Genomic DNA, 17,047 nt, shown 5'->3' with positions numbered 1-17,047 from the left:
CATAACCCGGTTTCCCAAACATCAGCCATCTGGGAATCCCCATCACGACTTCTCCTATCTGTGTGCCGCAGGTACAATTTATTTACTTAATATTTTTCTTTAAATTGGCTCGTTCTTTCACACAAATAAATTCATTTTAGAAGGAAACCTCCTATCAGTGCCATAAATGCAAAACCAATATTTTTCCTGCACTCATAAAAAATTCATAGCAATTAAAAATTGAGAGTGTTTGTGTATCACCTACCGTCGTCTCCAGTACGGCCCGTTGGGAAAACGCAGCCGTAACCAGCCAGACCCAGGCAATGGGTGCAGCTGCCTCTGAGCTGTCCTCCTGCGTGCCAGATGTGACTGCCCTGGGGCGCACATTTTAATGGTGAGCTCTTTCTGCCCAAGCCGGTGCTGAAACAATGCCTTCACTGCCTTCCCTGCTCTTCATTTCATCCACGGTCAGAAAAGAGCGCCCCCCTGCGTTTCAAACAAGGAGAGCGACTCCCTTGTCCAAGCGGCAAGGGCTGTTTTGTTTTGTTTTCTGGTGGCTCCGAGGAAAAGGCAACCCAGAAATCCTTTTTATGCACAGTGGTAAATTAATGGCCCCACTGAGTGGGGGCGACAAGTTCAAAGTTTAGAGTGAAAAGACAACAAAAAGAGGCCTTTTTTTTTCAAAAAAAAAAAATGAAGCCCTCTGCTTTCCCTTTAACAACAGAAAGTAATTACCGTAATTAATGACTGTCCGATGGGGGTTTAATTGAGAGCTTGGAGGCAGGCCTGGGATGTGAGCAGAAGAGTTGAGACAAGAACTCAGAGGCCTCTAGAATGGGACTGGATGGGACCAGAGGCAGAGTCAAGTTGGTTTGAGAAAAGCCAGGGCCTCTGATTTTTCCCCTGGCCTCAGTGGGGGAGACGGGGTGGACCTGGCTTCCCCAGCCAGACCTACTCGCTGGCTCAGGGAATGCGATCTGGACTGCCCGCCAGACTCTAAGTCCATTGTGAAGGTCACTATATCTATCACCTTGCAAATTTCCTAGGGCTTGTTATTAAGGACTCACCAACCTGTGTCCGTTGGGGACCTTGTTGGTATCCTGAGTTGGCTTCTCCTTCAAATATTTTAGTGATATAGAGGTTCGGTTTCAGTTCTCTGCATTCAATTTTCAGTTCAACAGTCTTTACTATTTGATTGGAGTTTCATGAAGAGCTCCCTCACCTGCAGTATTCTCTTCAGCTTTTGTTTCACAACTAGTTCACTGTGGGTCATTCATTTATTCATTTGACAACCAACAGATATTTCCCAAGCTATGGTGATGTGTTAGGTGCTCAGAAGGCAAAGCGGAATTAGTCGTAGCATATCGAAGTGGAAAAAGGAAGAACTAGGTTTGAATTATGACTCTGTTACTTAGTAGTTGTGTGGCCTTGGGTCATTTATCCTTCTCAGGCTCAGTTTTCTCATCTGTGAAATGGGAATAATAATACCTTTAATGTATTTAAAGCACTTGGTACACGGTGTAGGCACTCCAGAAATAGTGGATATATTTTCACCGCAAGTTATAACAGGCTGGACAAAGATAGCTCTGGACATCGCCAGTGATCAAGGTGGTTCTCTAGATTTTAATGTGATGCTTTGAGGATGGAGGTAGTGGGGGAGGGGAGGGAGAAATCTCAGCCTGCAAGGGTGGGTCCCCATCTAGGTGCCTGGTGGGATGTTTGGTAACAAACCTTTGTGAATTTTTGCATCTCCAATTTAGTTTTGAGGACAGTGTCCACAATTTATCCTATAGAGCAAATTGCAGGTCCTCGGCTGGAAGGAACACAGACCCAACCAACTACCTGATCTTACAGAGGGGACATTCGTTCCCCTTGTAACATATGGAAATGTCTGCTGAGTTTCCCCCAGGAGGAGTCTCGTCTAGTGGGGAGGTGTGAAAGCTCTGCCTTGTTTCCTGGACTCGATCGCCAACCCTTCCGCTCACAGGTGTGGCTGATCTTAGACCGGTCCTTGGTCCTCTTCTCACACCTATTTCCATGTCAATGTGGACTAGAATGGTTCCATTGGAAATAGTTCCCTCGTTCAATAACTTCAGTTACTGTTGTATTAGTATTGGCCATTAATAAGGCCATGGTCAGAGGCTCTGCCCTTGAGCCCGATTCAAGAAGAGCAGGGATATCTGGGAACAAATTCTCTCTACTTCGCCTTTGCTCAAAACCAGCGATTTCTAGAATCCACACTGGCAGAGTAACCTTTGAATATGAAGAACAACTCTCTATGTACACAGGGAGAGCAAGGCTGTATTGATTCAGACCACAGAGCAAGCCTGTCTAAATTATAGTCAGATCAGAAAAAAGCCAATTTTATTACCTTCAGTCACCCGCGTGGCTTATCAACGTGCTTCCTCCCATATGTTCTATGAGGCCCACTTAATGAATGTACAAAACCCCGTAGTAATTAGCACCACCCATTTGTGTGCCAGCGATTCATATGCTAAAGTCAACACTCGACCACAATGACAGCATTTAATTTGCAGAGCAAATTGTCCTTAAAAACAATTTATGCAGCAAGCCGCTCCTGCAGACTGCCTGTTTAGGTGAAGTGCAGATTTGTTTAGCAAATCCTTTCAAGAGAACTCTGGAATTAAGTAGGGCCCCAGCCCAGGGAGGAGTCCTATGGTACCCCAGGACAAACTTTGAGACCTCAGGGGACAGCTGTCACCAGCTTCTGTGTTTCTAGCACATCTCATCGTTTCTTCTTGGAATGATGTTTCCCCCAGGGGGCTGCTCGGACCCTCTATATCTGAATCCCCAGGGAGCTGTTAAAATGCAGACACTTCCTTATTCTGTTCCAGTCGTTGTAAGATATCTCAAAATATCCTTCGCACACATCGCTGCCTCAAAATAACGGGGTCATCAGAGCTGCTGCTACATCTTGTTAATGTGCTAATAAAAAAGGCATCATTTTAGACGAACATTTCAGTGTAATTGGTTTCTTTTTGTAAGCTTACATATTTTATGCATTTAAAAATATTCTGAGGCAGGGTCCACGGGCTTTCCTGGACTGCCAAAGGGGTTCGTGGTGCCCTCAAATTTAAGAAAAATCGAATGATTGGTAACTGGAAGGGCTAGAGACTGGAGGCAACTCAAGGTTTAATGAGAATGGAAATTCAGTTTCTAAAACCGGGTGCCAGGAAAGCAGCTCTAGTGACTATAAGGACCACCCCACCCTACACCCCAGACTGGAAAAAGCTACTACATCCCTTTTCTAGACTTTCATGTGCTAACTAAGGATGCTTGCCTGTCTTGGGCGTACAGGGAATTCCCTCGGGAAGAGGTAGATGTCCCTATTTAGACCCTAAAGCCTTCTGTAGTTCAGGATTTTCTAGAATCTCACATCAACTTGGACTTTATCATAACCTAGCATTTCCGAGATCGACACTCCAATCCCATGGGGAACTAACACACAGCTAAGCCATTTAACAGTCCACGGGATCATAAGTAAACATAAGGAAAGGAAAGCTTTACTTTTCTCTGATTGTTGGGCTCAGAGAGCACGGCCCTAAATTAGGGGAGCGCAAGCATGACAAATCATTGCTCAAACTCGAGGCACCCCAAACTTCTTAACAATCCCTCCTTTCTCTCCATCTCCTTCCCTCTTTTCCCTCTCCCTGACTTCCTCCAGCTCATGCACACTCACACGTGCATGCATGTTCTCTCTCTCTCTCTCCCCGCCCCCCCTCTCCATTTTCTGAGGGCCTACTATGTGCCAGGCAGTGTTCTTGGTGCTGGGGTTGCATCAATGAACCAAACAAACACCTCTACTCTCTGTGAGACTATATTCTAGCAGGGAGAGAGACAATTAAAAAAAATAAACGAGTAAAATATAGGGTGTGACCGGGGCCAGGGGAGTGACTGCTAATGATGATCAGGTTCTCGTGGGGTGATAAAAACGTTCTAAAACTGGTTGTGGTTACAGTTGCACAGCTCAGTAAATATACTAAAAATCATTGAATTGTATACTTTAAATAGGTGAACTGTATATCATTTATATGGTGTTATTAAAAAAAAAACAGACAAACATATGGAGTCTGTCATAGGATAACTTCTGGGGGAGATGGCGAAGCAGCGATCGGGGGAAGGGTCTTCAGGGGGTCATAATTTTCAGTGTGGTGGCCAGGGAAAGTCTCATTGAGAAGGTAACGTTTGGGTGAGACTTGAAGGCAATGAGAGAGCAAGCCACGTGGACATCCGAAAGAAGATTGTTCCCGGAGGAGGGAACGTAAGTGCAAAGGTCCTGAGGCACTCTCGCCATGTTTGAGGAACAGCAAGGAGCCAGGGGGGCTGGAGTTCAGTGGGCCACGAGGACGAGTGGAAGATGTCTGAGAGACACGGGCTGGGGCGGTCCAGAGGCAGTTCTGAGGGCTCGGGGTCGGATGGGGAGCCAGTAGAGGGTTCCCTACAGAGAAGCGATGTAATTTCATATATGCTTTAATGGATCCGCTTGTGGAAATCGAGTGACCCGCCACCGTTTATAGAGCATTTACTGTGTGCCAGGCACCACGTCAAACTCCTTCATGGGTTGTGGAATCACTACCACTACACACTACACTCTAAGCGAGGGACTATTATTTTCTCTATTTTAATAGGAAAGGAAACTGAGGCTCAGAAACGTTTAGGAACTTGACGTGCATCAGCGGCAGGGCTGGGGAATTTATCAGGCCCGCCCGACTCCAGAGCCCTCGCCTTTCCCACGGCCGTTGGTCATCGGCACTGTTTTGTGCACACAGTAGGTGCTTGGTAAGAGGTGTCATGGCGCTGGTTACAAAGCACTGCCCTGCGTGCAGTGGTACCTTGGGCACAGAGAGGGCTGGAGAAGCAGCAGCCACTTACTCAGTTCTGCGATGCTGCCCACGCGGGTGGCCAGCAGGGACTGCTCGATGGTCCTTAACTCGGACTGGCTGAATATGGGCAGCTCTCCCGGCTTGTTTGACCTCTGCGGGTCTCTGTGAAGATTCAGGCTGTCCGGCAGGCACAGCACTCCTGCAGTCAGTGGAGAGAGAGAATGAAAAGATTATTCTTTTTTTTTAGTTAAACAAAGGAGGGGTGCAAAACCTTGCACAAACTTCAAACCACCCAGAGTTGGTACCACAAAGCCAATATGACACTCGAGGCTCTGGACTCCTTTTAGAAATGATTTCTAGCTATTTGAAAATGTTGCTTCAAGGTCTTGACCTGCTAATTTTAACAAATGTTAGAATTCAGCTGTATGCACACATTTCCAAAGGACACAGAATCCTGTCCTTAAAGGCCTGCAGGATTCTATCCATTCAGAGACACCTCTCCAGGAGCTGGTGGTCATTGTACCATTCTCCCTCCCAGGGGCAGCTGCCATCCCTGGGTACCCTGAGGAAATGTCTCTGATGGCAGTCACATCTGAGGGCTTGGTTAATTTGCCCAACAAATTTAACTCCAGGTGGCCAGGCTGTTAGGTGTTAGACAAGGCTCTGGCTTTCTCTGCAGAGCTCAATGTAAGGAGGCGAAGAGTCCCCAAGGACTTCTGTAACTTGTCTGGTGGGTACCCATGGGAAATCCCTGGAATCCAATTATTCTCTTCCTTTTCTTTCTATCCCATGAACATGTAGCAAGCCCAGAGCGCTTACTCTGGTAGGTTATTCAGAAATATTCACCATTCCCTTCATCGCCCCAACCTCCAGAATGTGCTTCTGAGCTCCTTGAATTTGGGCTTGACCATTGACTTACTTTGGCCAAAAGTATGTTTTGAACATAACGGAACCAAAGGCCCCAAAAAGCACCTGCGTGGTTGAACTTCCCCCCTCGTGTTTCTGCCACCATCATGCCCTGGCTAGCCTGCTGGTCTAAGGAGGGTGAGAGACACACAGAACTGATCCAGCACCAACCTGAAGCTCAGAGCTGCCCCTCACGACAAATGCTCATTTGGCATGCCATTGAGATAGAATGGTTGTTTGTTACTTAGCATTTCTATGGTGATAACTAACAGATACATCTACCAAGAGCCAATCACTGCTGATACAATGAACAAGGAAGGCACTGTGCTGTGTCAGGGGCCGAGGACGCAGCGACGGACAGAACACACACTGCCTGCCCTCAGTGGACTTACATCCTAAGCAAAGGAGACAGGCTGCTGCTCCACATGTAACTACAAAGCCATACGCATGCTCTATGGTGGGAGACAATGAGCAATGAAGGGATGTCTTGGCAGGGACCTGAACAATAAGTAGTCGTCAATAAGCAGAAAGCACTTATTTGAGGGCCTGTTGTATTCCCAACCCTGACAGGCATTTCGGAAACGCAAAAGAAGCAGATGTGTTCGAGTAGTGTGGAAACTAACTGAAGGGACGAGACCGGCAACGACAAATAATTTGGGAACAATAAAACAATATCGATACGCAGGTGCTGAATTATTTAAGACAACCGGCAGGGTGAAGGGAAGGAGACGGAATGCCAAGGTCAGTAGTTCAAGTCCACTCTTCGCCCTGCTCAAACCATGAGATCTCACAAACAAAGGTTCCTCCTTTGAAGACCGGCAGGCTCGAGGTGGCCCTCACCTCTTCTGGCCTGTGCTGTGTAATTAGTGGCTCCAGCCACACTGAGCCAGTCACTTGTTCCTGACCATTTCACCTCTCTCCTTAACAGACTGACACGATGCGGAAAGGAACTACAGAAGATGTTTTTTGGGGGGATGCGTAGTGAATAAACGATGAACGATGCAAATGACTCTTCACTTTTAATGTTTCTATAATCAGGAAACTTGGTCAAGCGAGTTTCTTGCTAAGATCGTTCTCTAACCGTTGTTTTTCCAAACATTTTTGACTGCGATTCGGAATAAGAATGCATTTTATATGATGATTCAGTACACACGCCATCACCACCATCACCACACACTTCTTAAAAAATTTTCCATGAAAAAAATTTCATGGAAAATGATACTGACCCGTACTATTGCACAATGCACTCTCAATTTTTTTTTCCTTTTCGCGTCTCTTTTCTTACACCTTATTGATAAAAAATGCTGTCTACGGCATCAAAAGTGATTTCACTAATGGGCCACCATGGGCAATTCAAAAAACACTGTGGACTGTGTTGGTACACAAGGTGGCATTAACTGGACAATATAAGTTTACCGTTTACTGGACACCACCTAGCGCTGTGCTAGGTTCTGCATGGGATGCAGAGAGGGCTGGCAGGTGATCCTTGCACTTTGTCAGCCTTCATCTTTCCAGAAATGACAAGAACTTCGTAGAAACTCCCATCATCCAAGTCTGGCCTCCTGCCTGCCCCCTTTTACTTAACAACTGAGTCATTGTCCTGCCACTCAGGGACATCCTGAGTCATCTTTACTTCCTCCCGTTTGTTCACCTGCCAAGACATTTGGCCAGAGGCCAAGCCACAGCAAGAATGATGGGCCAATCCCTCATCTGACGCCCCTGACGACTCTGACTCTTATTCAGAGATTTGCTACTTGTGGAGATTCACTGCAGATGGCACCAGATGGTTATGACCCAGTGTGATAAGGGTCCCAAGATTCCTGGTCAGAAGGCTTTGTAGCAAAGGAGACCCGAGAGAGCCTGGAATGTTGGGGAGGATAAAGTTACCTAATTAATAGTCACAGGATTTGCATTACATGCAGCAAGTTCTCATCCTGGACCACCTTTCGAAATGTTGCCTCGCACGCTGGTTAAGGAACAAGCAAATGGGACTTAGGAGTCTGGAGCCCAGAGCCTCAGTCCTGGCTCTGCCACTTCCCACCTATGTGTAACCTGGGACCTCTGTGGACCTCAGTTTCCTCTTCTGTGAAATGGAAGTGACAGTAATGGCCTTGTCTCCTTCGCAGCGTTGCCAGGGACAGAGGGACGAAGTGCAATAACGTATACCAAGGCATTTGACATGTGCTGAGCAAAGAGCAGGTGCTCAACATATGTTAACCGAGGCAAGAATCAGTTAATGTGTAGAAACCCAGCTTTAGACTACTTTATGCTTTATCATAAGAATAAACAGTTTCCCTTGTCATTATTCCCCCTTCTTTAAAAGGGTTATAAAATTTAAATGTAAAAATATAATTATTCAAAGAAGCTTTGAAAGCTAGATTACTGAGATTTGGAAAATCTATAATTGACCAATTATACAAAGATTATATACCAGGATTTTATTATTTCCTCCCTCCCTCCCTCCCTCCCTCCCTCCTTCCTTCCTTCCTTCCTTCCTTCTTCCCTCCCTTCCTTCCTTCCTTCCTTCCTTCCTTCCTTCCTTCCTTCCTTCCTTCCTTCCTTCTTCCCTCCCTTCCTTCCTTCCTTCCTTCCTTCCTTCCTTCCTTCCTTCCTTCCTTCCTTCCTTCCTTCCTTCCTTCTTTCCTTCCTTCTTTTTCTTCTTGAGGACCCTGGATGGGGTATACACATAAATTGGAGTTATTTATTTATTTTTTTGTATAAAAATCAACTAGGTCAATAAAAAGGTACCGGCATCATATTTTAGTGTTAGGTGCAGGCCTGAGTTTTGGTCTACTTATCAATTTTCATTATTGGAGCCAAGGATAGGCACAGCCTGGTGAATGAGACTTACACTCCAAGACAGGGAGAACCAAGGTTCAAATATGACTTTGATTGGACCTAAAGGGAATAATTTTTTTTTTGTTTAATTCCCTGGACAGCTGGTGATCATCAGCTATGGTCTATGATGGGCTCGAAGGGGTCATGACCTCCCTGAAATTCGATTACTTTGGAGTAGATTATGCATTCGTCTTGGGGGAAAGTCATTCATATTCTCGAAGGGCTCTGCAAGTCCTAAAAGAAGATGAACCGATGCCTTTGACCTTCCCCATTCCCAGCCACAGTCAGGCTTCTCTGCTCTGGGACTGACCTGCCGTAGGTGGGACAGAGTGGGCTGGGCATGACCAAGGCCCTGACGGAGCTGAGCTCCAAACCTGCCACAGCCCCTTTTGCGACCCAAACAAGGAACTTCCCAGATCCCTAGTCGGCTTCTGTGTTTGCAAAGAGGGGTTAAAATAGCTACTTCACTGGTTCATCATGGTGATTAACCAAGAGGATATATTGAAGCCTCCGGCCTACAGTAGCGCCTGCTCAATACCCTGTGCCCGCAAATGTGCAGTTTTGTTTATGTAACGTCTGGATTCAAACAGTTTTGAGGATCGTCTTTCCAAAACCTTGTGCGACTGAAGACACAACCTTTTGGTTAGGTCACTAAGAGCATAACATACATAACATATGAGAACTGCTCCTCTGGGTGGGCCCCTGGGGCAACCACATCTGGCGTCTGTCTCCAATGGGGGTTCGGGGTGCACTTTTGCCTCTTTACGAGCCTGCTTCCCCATACGCATAGAACGGCCCCTGGGCAAATATAACACTCTGCCATCCTTTCTCTCCTCTCAGCGTTTCTCTGCGTCTCTATTCTATTATTGGACCGGATGCTATTTACCCACCAAGAAAACCAAACGAGACAGCCATCAGCACTCACCCATTCTCCCCTCAATGATGACGGTGATAATGGTGCTTAAGGAGAAGGAGACTGAGAACGTCTTGGTACCCTGGACACAGGCTTGTGCTGTGTCTGGTCTGTCTCTGACTGTAAGAGGAGAACAGATTGTCCTAACTCCTGCCTGCCAACCTACACCTTGTGTTTTGCTAAGTTATCCACAGAATTTAAAGTGGAGAGTCCTGGCACCAGTCTCGGTTTTAAGAAATGGGAAGGAAATCAGCTGGGGTGCCGCAGGCCAGCCCTTGAACAGGCACCAGATAGACCTGGCCAAGTTCAGATTCCCACCTTGTCATCTCCCAGCTGTGTGGCATGGGACTTGTGACTTGGCTCCTCTGAGCTTCCACTTCTGCCTCTATAAAATGATACGATTTATCTCCTAGTGTGATTGGGAAGCCCTAATAGGATAATATATATAGACAACCCGGCACAGAAAAAGGAGTCGATAAATGTTTGCTAATAATCCAAGTGAAGTTCTTCGAAGCTAAAGATTTAGGAATTCAATAACATGGTGCCAGAAGGCTTTCTTTTACTGTTCAATTTATTAAGAAACAAAATAGGAAGTTATCAGATTTTTTTCCCCCTGATGTTTTCACAACCAGCTTGGAAACCCCATTTCATTTTAAGAGACCCGACAGTGGGAAACAGATTCAGAGCTGGCTCAGTGAACCCGTTCATCTATGAGAGGTGAGCCATACATACTCCAATTAGGATAAACCCAGACCATGGTTCATTCTTTTTCCCCTAGAATGAACTACATTCAAAGAAAAAGTTCTTAGGAAGTCTGAAACCAAACCATCAAAAGAAATAAAAGGCGGAAAACATAGAAAAAAAATGGAGATTTTTCAGAAATAGGTCCAATAACATGCCCAGACGTGGAGCCTGAAGTACACAGGAGGGACGAGGGTGATAATCTAAAAAGAACATGAAAACTCTTAGGGTCTTCATCGACCATAGACACTGAGCACCAACCACAGAGACCACAGGACACGTTTCTGCCCTCAAAGGCTCTGAGAGACAGACCTACCACCAACCGAAGTACTATGGGAAAAAGACTAGAGCGGAGAACAACAGAGCAGGAAAGGAGGGTGGGGAGTGCGGGGTGGGGGAGTGGGTTACACCAAGGAGAATCTTGAAGGAAGTGAGTATGAAAGCCAGGCTGATATCTCAGGGAAAATCCAGGCCGGCAGAGGGGACAGTAAGGGTAAAGGCCCTGATGGGGTGGGCTTGGCTTGCTGGAGGCAGGAACAGAGAAAGTGAGGGGGAGAGTAGTAGGCAAAAGGGTCAGAGAGGCAGTGAGGGCAGATGGGGTAGAGCCTCATGGGCGACCCTGGCTTTTACTATGGGTGAGATGAGAGCCACTGGAGGGTGCTGTGCAGGGGAGGGATGTGACCTGACCTTTGCGGAGGGTCACTCAGGCTTGTGGGTGGAGACTAGACTATCGGGAGTAGCCAGGGTAGAACCCAAGTAGTCATGATGGAGCTGGTACACAAATGATTTTCAATATAAAGTGGATATAAGGCCAATGGAGGTGCTAATTGCGTGTAGGATGTAAGAAGAAGAGGGGACCCCCAAGTAACTGCAAGGTTTTTGACCTATACAATTGAAAGAATGGATTTACCATTTACTGAAATGGAAATTCTACAGGAGGGTTGGGTTTGGGGAAAAGATCAAGAGTTTAGTTTTGGTCACATTCAACCGGAGGTACCCATTGGACACCCAAGTGGAGTCGCTAAGCTGGCTTCCCTCCTCTTTCTCCCCACCTCCTACGAGGTAAAGTCTCATTGTTTAAGCCCCATGGTGGCCTAGGCTTCTCTTGGCCTTTCCTCTCCCCCATCACTGGGGAGCACCGTTAAATATCCTTACAGATTCTGGGTTACTTCCTTTGCCCTTCCTCCTCTCCCAGGGTCTGCCTTTATTGCATTATACTTACAACTTCCCCATAGAGTCTTGAGCTCCATCCTTCTCCTATTTTCCTATTTTCCCCATCTCTGCAGTGAGGAGTGCCCGGGGTCCTGCGGGGCTTGTGAACATCTGCTTCAGTTCACGATTCCTCCTAAGGGGTTCAGTAATAAAATGGTATTTTAGACCTCTAGCTAGGTCTCGGGTAGCTGCGGAAATGTCAGAGGTTGGTCAGATTTTAGAGATCATCTGGTCCCTGGGAGCGTGGACTGTGACCCTTTGGAAATTTTCTGACAAGCATCACCCTTGCTCCCTAAACAGCAGTGACACTTGTGGGCATAGTGGCATGTGGTGGAGATAAAACTCAGCCCTGGGTATAACTGACAGGGAAGCCGTGTGTTAGAATGTTTTGAGTTAAGAAGTGGTCTGACATTTCAGTTAACACATGTCAATAGGCCAGGGTAAAATAATGAAGAGGCAGCTTTTTGGAAAATAGAGTCTTGTTCTATAGCAAGGTGCCCATGCATCTTCCTTGAATAATTGCAATCCAAATTCATTTATCCACCCATATATCCAGGTTTCTATTTAAATAGTGGACCATCCTTTACTAAACTAAAGGATGACTAATTATTATTTTTTTTAATAAGGGTGTCCAGTTATTCCAGCACCATTTATTGAAAGGATTATCTTGGCTCCACTGTATTGCTTTTGCTCCTTTCTCAAAGATCAATTGACTATATTTATAGGGGGGTGGGGGGTTCTTTGATCTACTTGTCTATTCCTTGCTAATATCACATGGTCTTGATTCCTGAAACTTTATATTAGTCTCGAAATTGGGTAGGTCAGACCCCTAAATCTTCTCCTTCAATAGTGTGTTGGTTATTTTGGGTTCTTGCTTCACCATATAAACTATAGAATCAGTTTTTTGGTAGCTACAAAATAACTTGCTGGTATTTTGATTAAGGCTGAGTTGAATCTATAAATGAAGTTGGGAAGAAAGGCCATCGTGACAATACTGAGTTTTCTATCCATGAACATGGAACAACTCTCCATTTGTTTAGTTATTCCTTGATATCTTTCATCAGATTTTATAGATTTTTTTTTTTTGTAGCTTCCCTCATATAGATCTTGTACATATTTGGTTATATGTATACCAAAGTATTTAATTTGGCTACTAATGTAACTGGCATTGTATTTTTAATTTTGAATTCCACTCGTTCATTGCTGGCATAGAGGAAAACAATTGATTTTTGTATATTAATCAGCAACTTTCCTATAATTGCTTATTAGTTCCAGGAGCGGTTTTTTTTTGTTGTTGCTTCTACATAGATGATCATGTTATTTGCAAACAAAGACAGTTTTCTTTCCTTCTTTCTAGTCTGTATACCTTTTATTTCCTCTTCTTGCCTTACTGCATCAGCAAGGACTTCCAGTATGCTGTTGAAAAGGAAAGTGGGAGAGGACATCCTTGCATTGTACCTAATTTCAGGCTTCTCACCTTCAGTAAGTAGATGTTAGCTGTAGGTTTTTTAGTAGATTCTTTTTTTTTTTTTTTATCAAGTTGAGGAAGCTCTCCCCCATTCCTAGTTTACTGAGGTTTTTTGTTTTTTTTTTTTTAATCATGAATGGGTAGATTTTGTCAAATGCTTTTTATGCATCTATTGATTGGCATAATTTTTCTTCTTTAGGCTACTGATTTGATGGATTATATCAATTAATTTTTAAATGTTGAACCATCATCACACACCTGGAATAAATCCTATTTGGTCATGGGGTATAATTCTTTGTTATAACTGTGGGATTACCTTTACTGATATTTTGTTGAGGACTTTTGCATCTGTGGTCTGAAAACAGACACAGTGTGTTTTGTATTCTTTTACATTTGTTGAGGTGTGTTTCATGGCCCAGAATATGGACTATCTTGGTAAACGTTCCATGTGAGCTTGAGAAGAATGTGTGTCTGCTGTTGTTGGATGAAGTAGTCTATAGACATCCATTATATCCAGTTGATTGATGCTGTTGTTGAATTAACCATGTCCTCGCTAATTTTCTGACTGCCGGATGCGTCCATTTCTGATAGAGGGGGTGCTGAAGTCTCCAACTATAATAGTAAAGTCACCTCTTTCTATTTCAATTCTATTAGTTTTGGCCTTTTCTTTTTAAAGAGTATGTTGAGGTTATTTCTAGCTATTTCCCAGGTTAATTTTAATTCTGAATCATTAAGTACCTGAATATGGTTCAAATGGTAAAGGTTATCACACCAGAAAGGGAAGGAGATGTTGGACAGCAGGGATGGTAAGGAGATATCTGTCCATTTAAGAAAACCTCTGGATTCCTTATGTAAATACACATATGTGCCCTAGCACAAATTTAGCTGTATCCTTCCCTGTCGCCAACTCTCCAATTCCACTGTGTCTCACTGAGACTCCCTTGAAACACAAGTTAATAAATGACTCCTGGGCAGAGTTATTGGTGAGAAGGAGAGATTAAAAGGTTTAAAGCAAAGTGTTAATAACACTTTAACACCCCCACTGAAAATGTCTCTGTTAGAGAAATAAAAGGGGGCTCAGAAACAGGGAGATTTTACACCAGCTGTCGGAGCATTTTATGCCAAAGACAAATATTCACAGACTTGTCATCCTCAGGATGTCCTGAAGCCAGTTGCAGGTAACAGTGAGGGGACCCTCTCCAGCAGAAGCCCGTGTACCAGGCAGGCTTCCAACTGGAAATCTCCTTCCAGTGGAACTTCTTCTGCAGAGTAGGAGCCTGAGAATCATCAATATTCATAACGAAGGCCCCCAAGGCCTGTAAGATCCTGAATCATCCAAGAAAGATTAGATCACGTTGAACCAAGCTTTAGTGTTAAGTAGATTTAATGGTATTCTAAGTCTTCAAAGACTGATTATTTTTAATTTAAACAGCCTAGTGACTATAACCTATCACTTACTTGATACGACATAGTGAGAAACCATTAACTCGATGTTTAATAAGTTGAAATGCCCTATGGTTGACGGTACGTAATGATAGAGGCAAGTGTCTACAGGCGTAGAGATTAGGCTAACATTTTGAGATGTAGCTAAATGCTACTGTTAAAGTAGTTTAGATGTTAATGGCACATAAAAGCATAAATCTGCCATTTGCAGCTATACATGTGTACAAATAATTAATAGGGCTTTCACAATCCATCACAAATACAGCAGGTCCTTTGTTATAATGTTGATGAGATGCCATAGGAACTTGCCTCTTATTTCTATCAATTAGCCTATGGTAAAATTGGTTTCGTTATATGGCCTTTTGCTTAAAGTCGCAGAACCTATCGAGGATGTTAAGTGAGGGTTTACTGTACAAAGATTACTAAATTGGCTTTTAAAAACATTAGAAACCCATTAGGCTAAATACAGCTGCTGATTGCAGAGCAAAGTAAACCACAAGAGGACTCTAAATTCTTGTTTGTTGCTGCTGTCTAACAGTACTGCACTTTCGATAGGGCCTTGGGCCCCTGGCGAAGGGAGCACATGGTCCTTGCTGATGAAGACAGGCCCTATCCAGCCATACACCTCGATAAGAATGCTTTTGGGGAGATGCTCTCTCCTAACACCCGTCCTGGGAGTGCTACCAAAGGATATATGAAACGGCCCTGCTATAACTCAATGCTTCTCAACTTTTTTTCTTTTTTCTTTTTCTTTTTCGTTTTTTTAACTATAGCCCTCTCTTCACCAAGGAGGATTTTTTGAACATTTTCTTCCATCCCGCCCCCTCCCCCACTCCAGTCTATTGACCATGTCTTTTATTTTCTGTATGCTGATGTTTCGACATCGGGCCCTTGCCAACTCTGTGGGGAGTGCCCCACCGAGGTTAGCCAGTTCCTAGAGAGAGCAAACAACCTGCCAGTGAGTGCACTTTTCAGACGCCAATCAGCCAGTCCTGAGCCCACATTCACAACCACCTCCTTAATCAGGCTCTCAGCTCCAGACCACCATCCACCTGCTCTAATCACCCCCCACTAGGTATCATACGACCAAGGACAGTCCCCATGCCTCCCGCTAGCTGTTTAAAATGATTCAGACCAGTCGATCCTAAATCTGCTCGCCCCGCCTCACCAGCTCCTTCGCAGGAAATCACAGCACAGGCTCCTGCCCACAGGTCCCCTGCTCCTTCTGCCTCCTGACGCCCCCTCCGCCCCCCCGTACTTCCTTGTGGTGCGCCCCTCATCTTGGGAACTGGGACTAACAAACTATATTTTCCATGGCCATTGTTTCTTGATCTGTTGTTGACTTCACTGTCCCTCAGATTTTCTATTAATATATTTTTAAAATACCCCATCTCACAAAATTTTCATACCATAGATGACACACTGTGCCTCTGCTTATGTACTATGCCCTTGGGAGGGTCACAAGTTATTGTAATAACTAAAGGTTTTTTTTTTTTTTTTTAATCCTCCCAACAATCAGTTTCACCCCCTCATTGCTATTTTGCCCCCATGGAAAATCTGTGAGTTAACCAACCGTCACGGCACATGAGTATAACTTGGAGAGTTTTAAAGAGTACCTACACCAGGTCCCCACCCCAGAACAATGAAACCAGAATCCCTGGGGCGGGGCTCACAAACGGGTGTTATTTCAACATCCCCCCTGTGATTCTAAAGTGTTTCTGGATTGAGAACCTCTGAGTTAACCGGAATCACAGTTGCTGCCAAACCCACCCCCCTCACCAAGCCTGGTCCCCACACACCACATTTATTTTTATAGAAGAGAACCACGGGAGGGGGGGGGGAAGTGACTCAGGACTCCATGGCACTTCCGCACTTCTGAAAGTTCTATCCTGTTTGATCCCAGGAACTTGATATTTAAATGTAGACATATAATAATTGTTACAGCCGCTTGCAGGAAGTTGAACGCTGGCCCTCCAAAAGATATGTCTGTCTCCCTGGAATTGTGAATGTGACCATATTGATTAAAAAGATCTTTGCAGACGTCACGAAGGGTCTCAAAATGAGTTCATCTTGGATTTAGGGTGAGCCCTCGATCCAATGACATATGTCCTTATACTATAAAGGCCGAGAGAGATTTGAGACAGAGACACACAGAGACAAGACCATGTGAAGACAGGGACAGAGATCGGAGTGATGTATCTGCAAGCCAAGGAGCACCAAGGACAGGCATCCATCATCAGAAGCTAGGAGAGAGCCCAGTGGATTCAGCCCCAGAGCCTCCAGTAGTAAATAACCCTACCGACACCTTGATTCTGGACTTCTGGCCTCCAGAACTACAGGGGACTACATTTTTTGCTGTTTTAAACCACATGGTTTGTGGTACTTTGACTTGGCAGCCCTAGGACTGATTTCTTTGTGATTTTAAAAGTCTCTTACCGCCTAGACCAAAGCTTTGAGCCCATGACCACTCTCCCCACTGCAATGACTTTCATGGCTCCCCACTCCCTAGAGGATGAGATTGGATCTTCCTAAGCTGGGCATTTAAGCACCTCTGTGACCTTCCTGTAACCTAACTGTCCAATTGAATTTCACACCACTCCCGAAATGACAGAGGACTCGCTTTCCTTGAAAGAACCCCCCACCTCCACGCCTTTGCTCATGCAGTTCCTCCCATCTAGAGTGCCCTTCCCTCAGCTTTTACAG

At 44.9% G+C, this 17,047-nt stretch overlaps 1 protein-coding gene across 2 annotated transcripts in view; it reads right to left on the bottom strand.

The window, feature by feature from the left end:
* Positions 1-17,047, bottom strand: part of BTBD11 (BTB domain containing 11) — a 256,972-nt gene that overhangs the window by 94,404 nt on the left and 145,521 nt on the right. For both annotated transcript variants that reach the window (XM_016148053.2, XM_016148052.2), the window contains exon 2: positions 4,873-5,022. In XM_016148053.2, the coding sequence (XP_016003539.1) occupies positions 4,873-5,022 (150 nt within the window). The remainder of the gene's footprint in view (positions 1-4,872; positions 5,023-17,047) is intronic.

This window comes from Rousettus aegyptiacus, unplaced genomic scaffold (genome assembly GCF_014176215.1).
Source record: "Rousettus aegyptiacus isolate mRouAeg1 unplaced genomic scaffold, mRouAeg1.p scaffold_m13_p_2, whole genome shotgun sequence".
Taxonomy (NCBI): Eukaryota; Metazoa; Chordata; class Mammalia; order Chiroptera; family Pteropodidae; genus Rousettus; species Rousettus aegyptiacus.
Note: the sequence above shows the minus strand (reverse complement) of the source record. Positions and strands in the feature narration are given on the sequence as shown.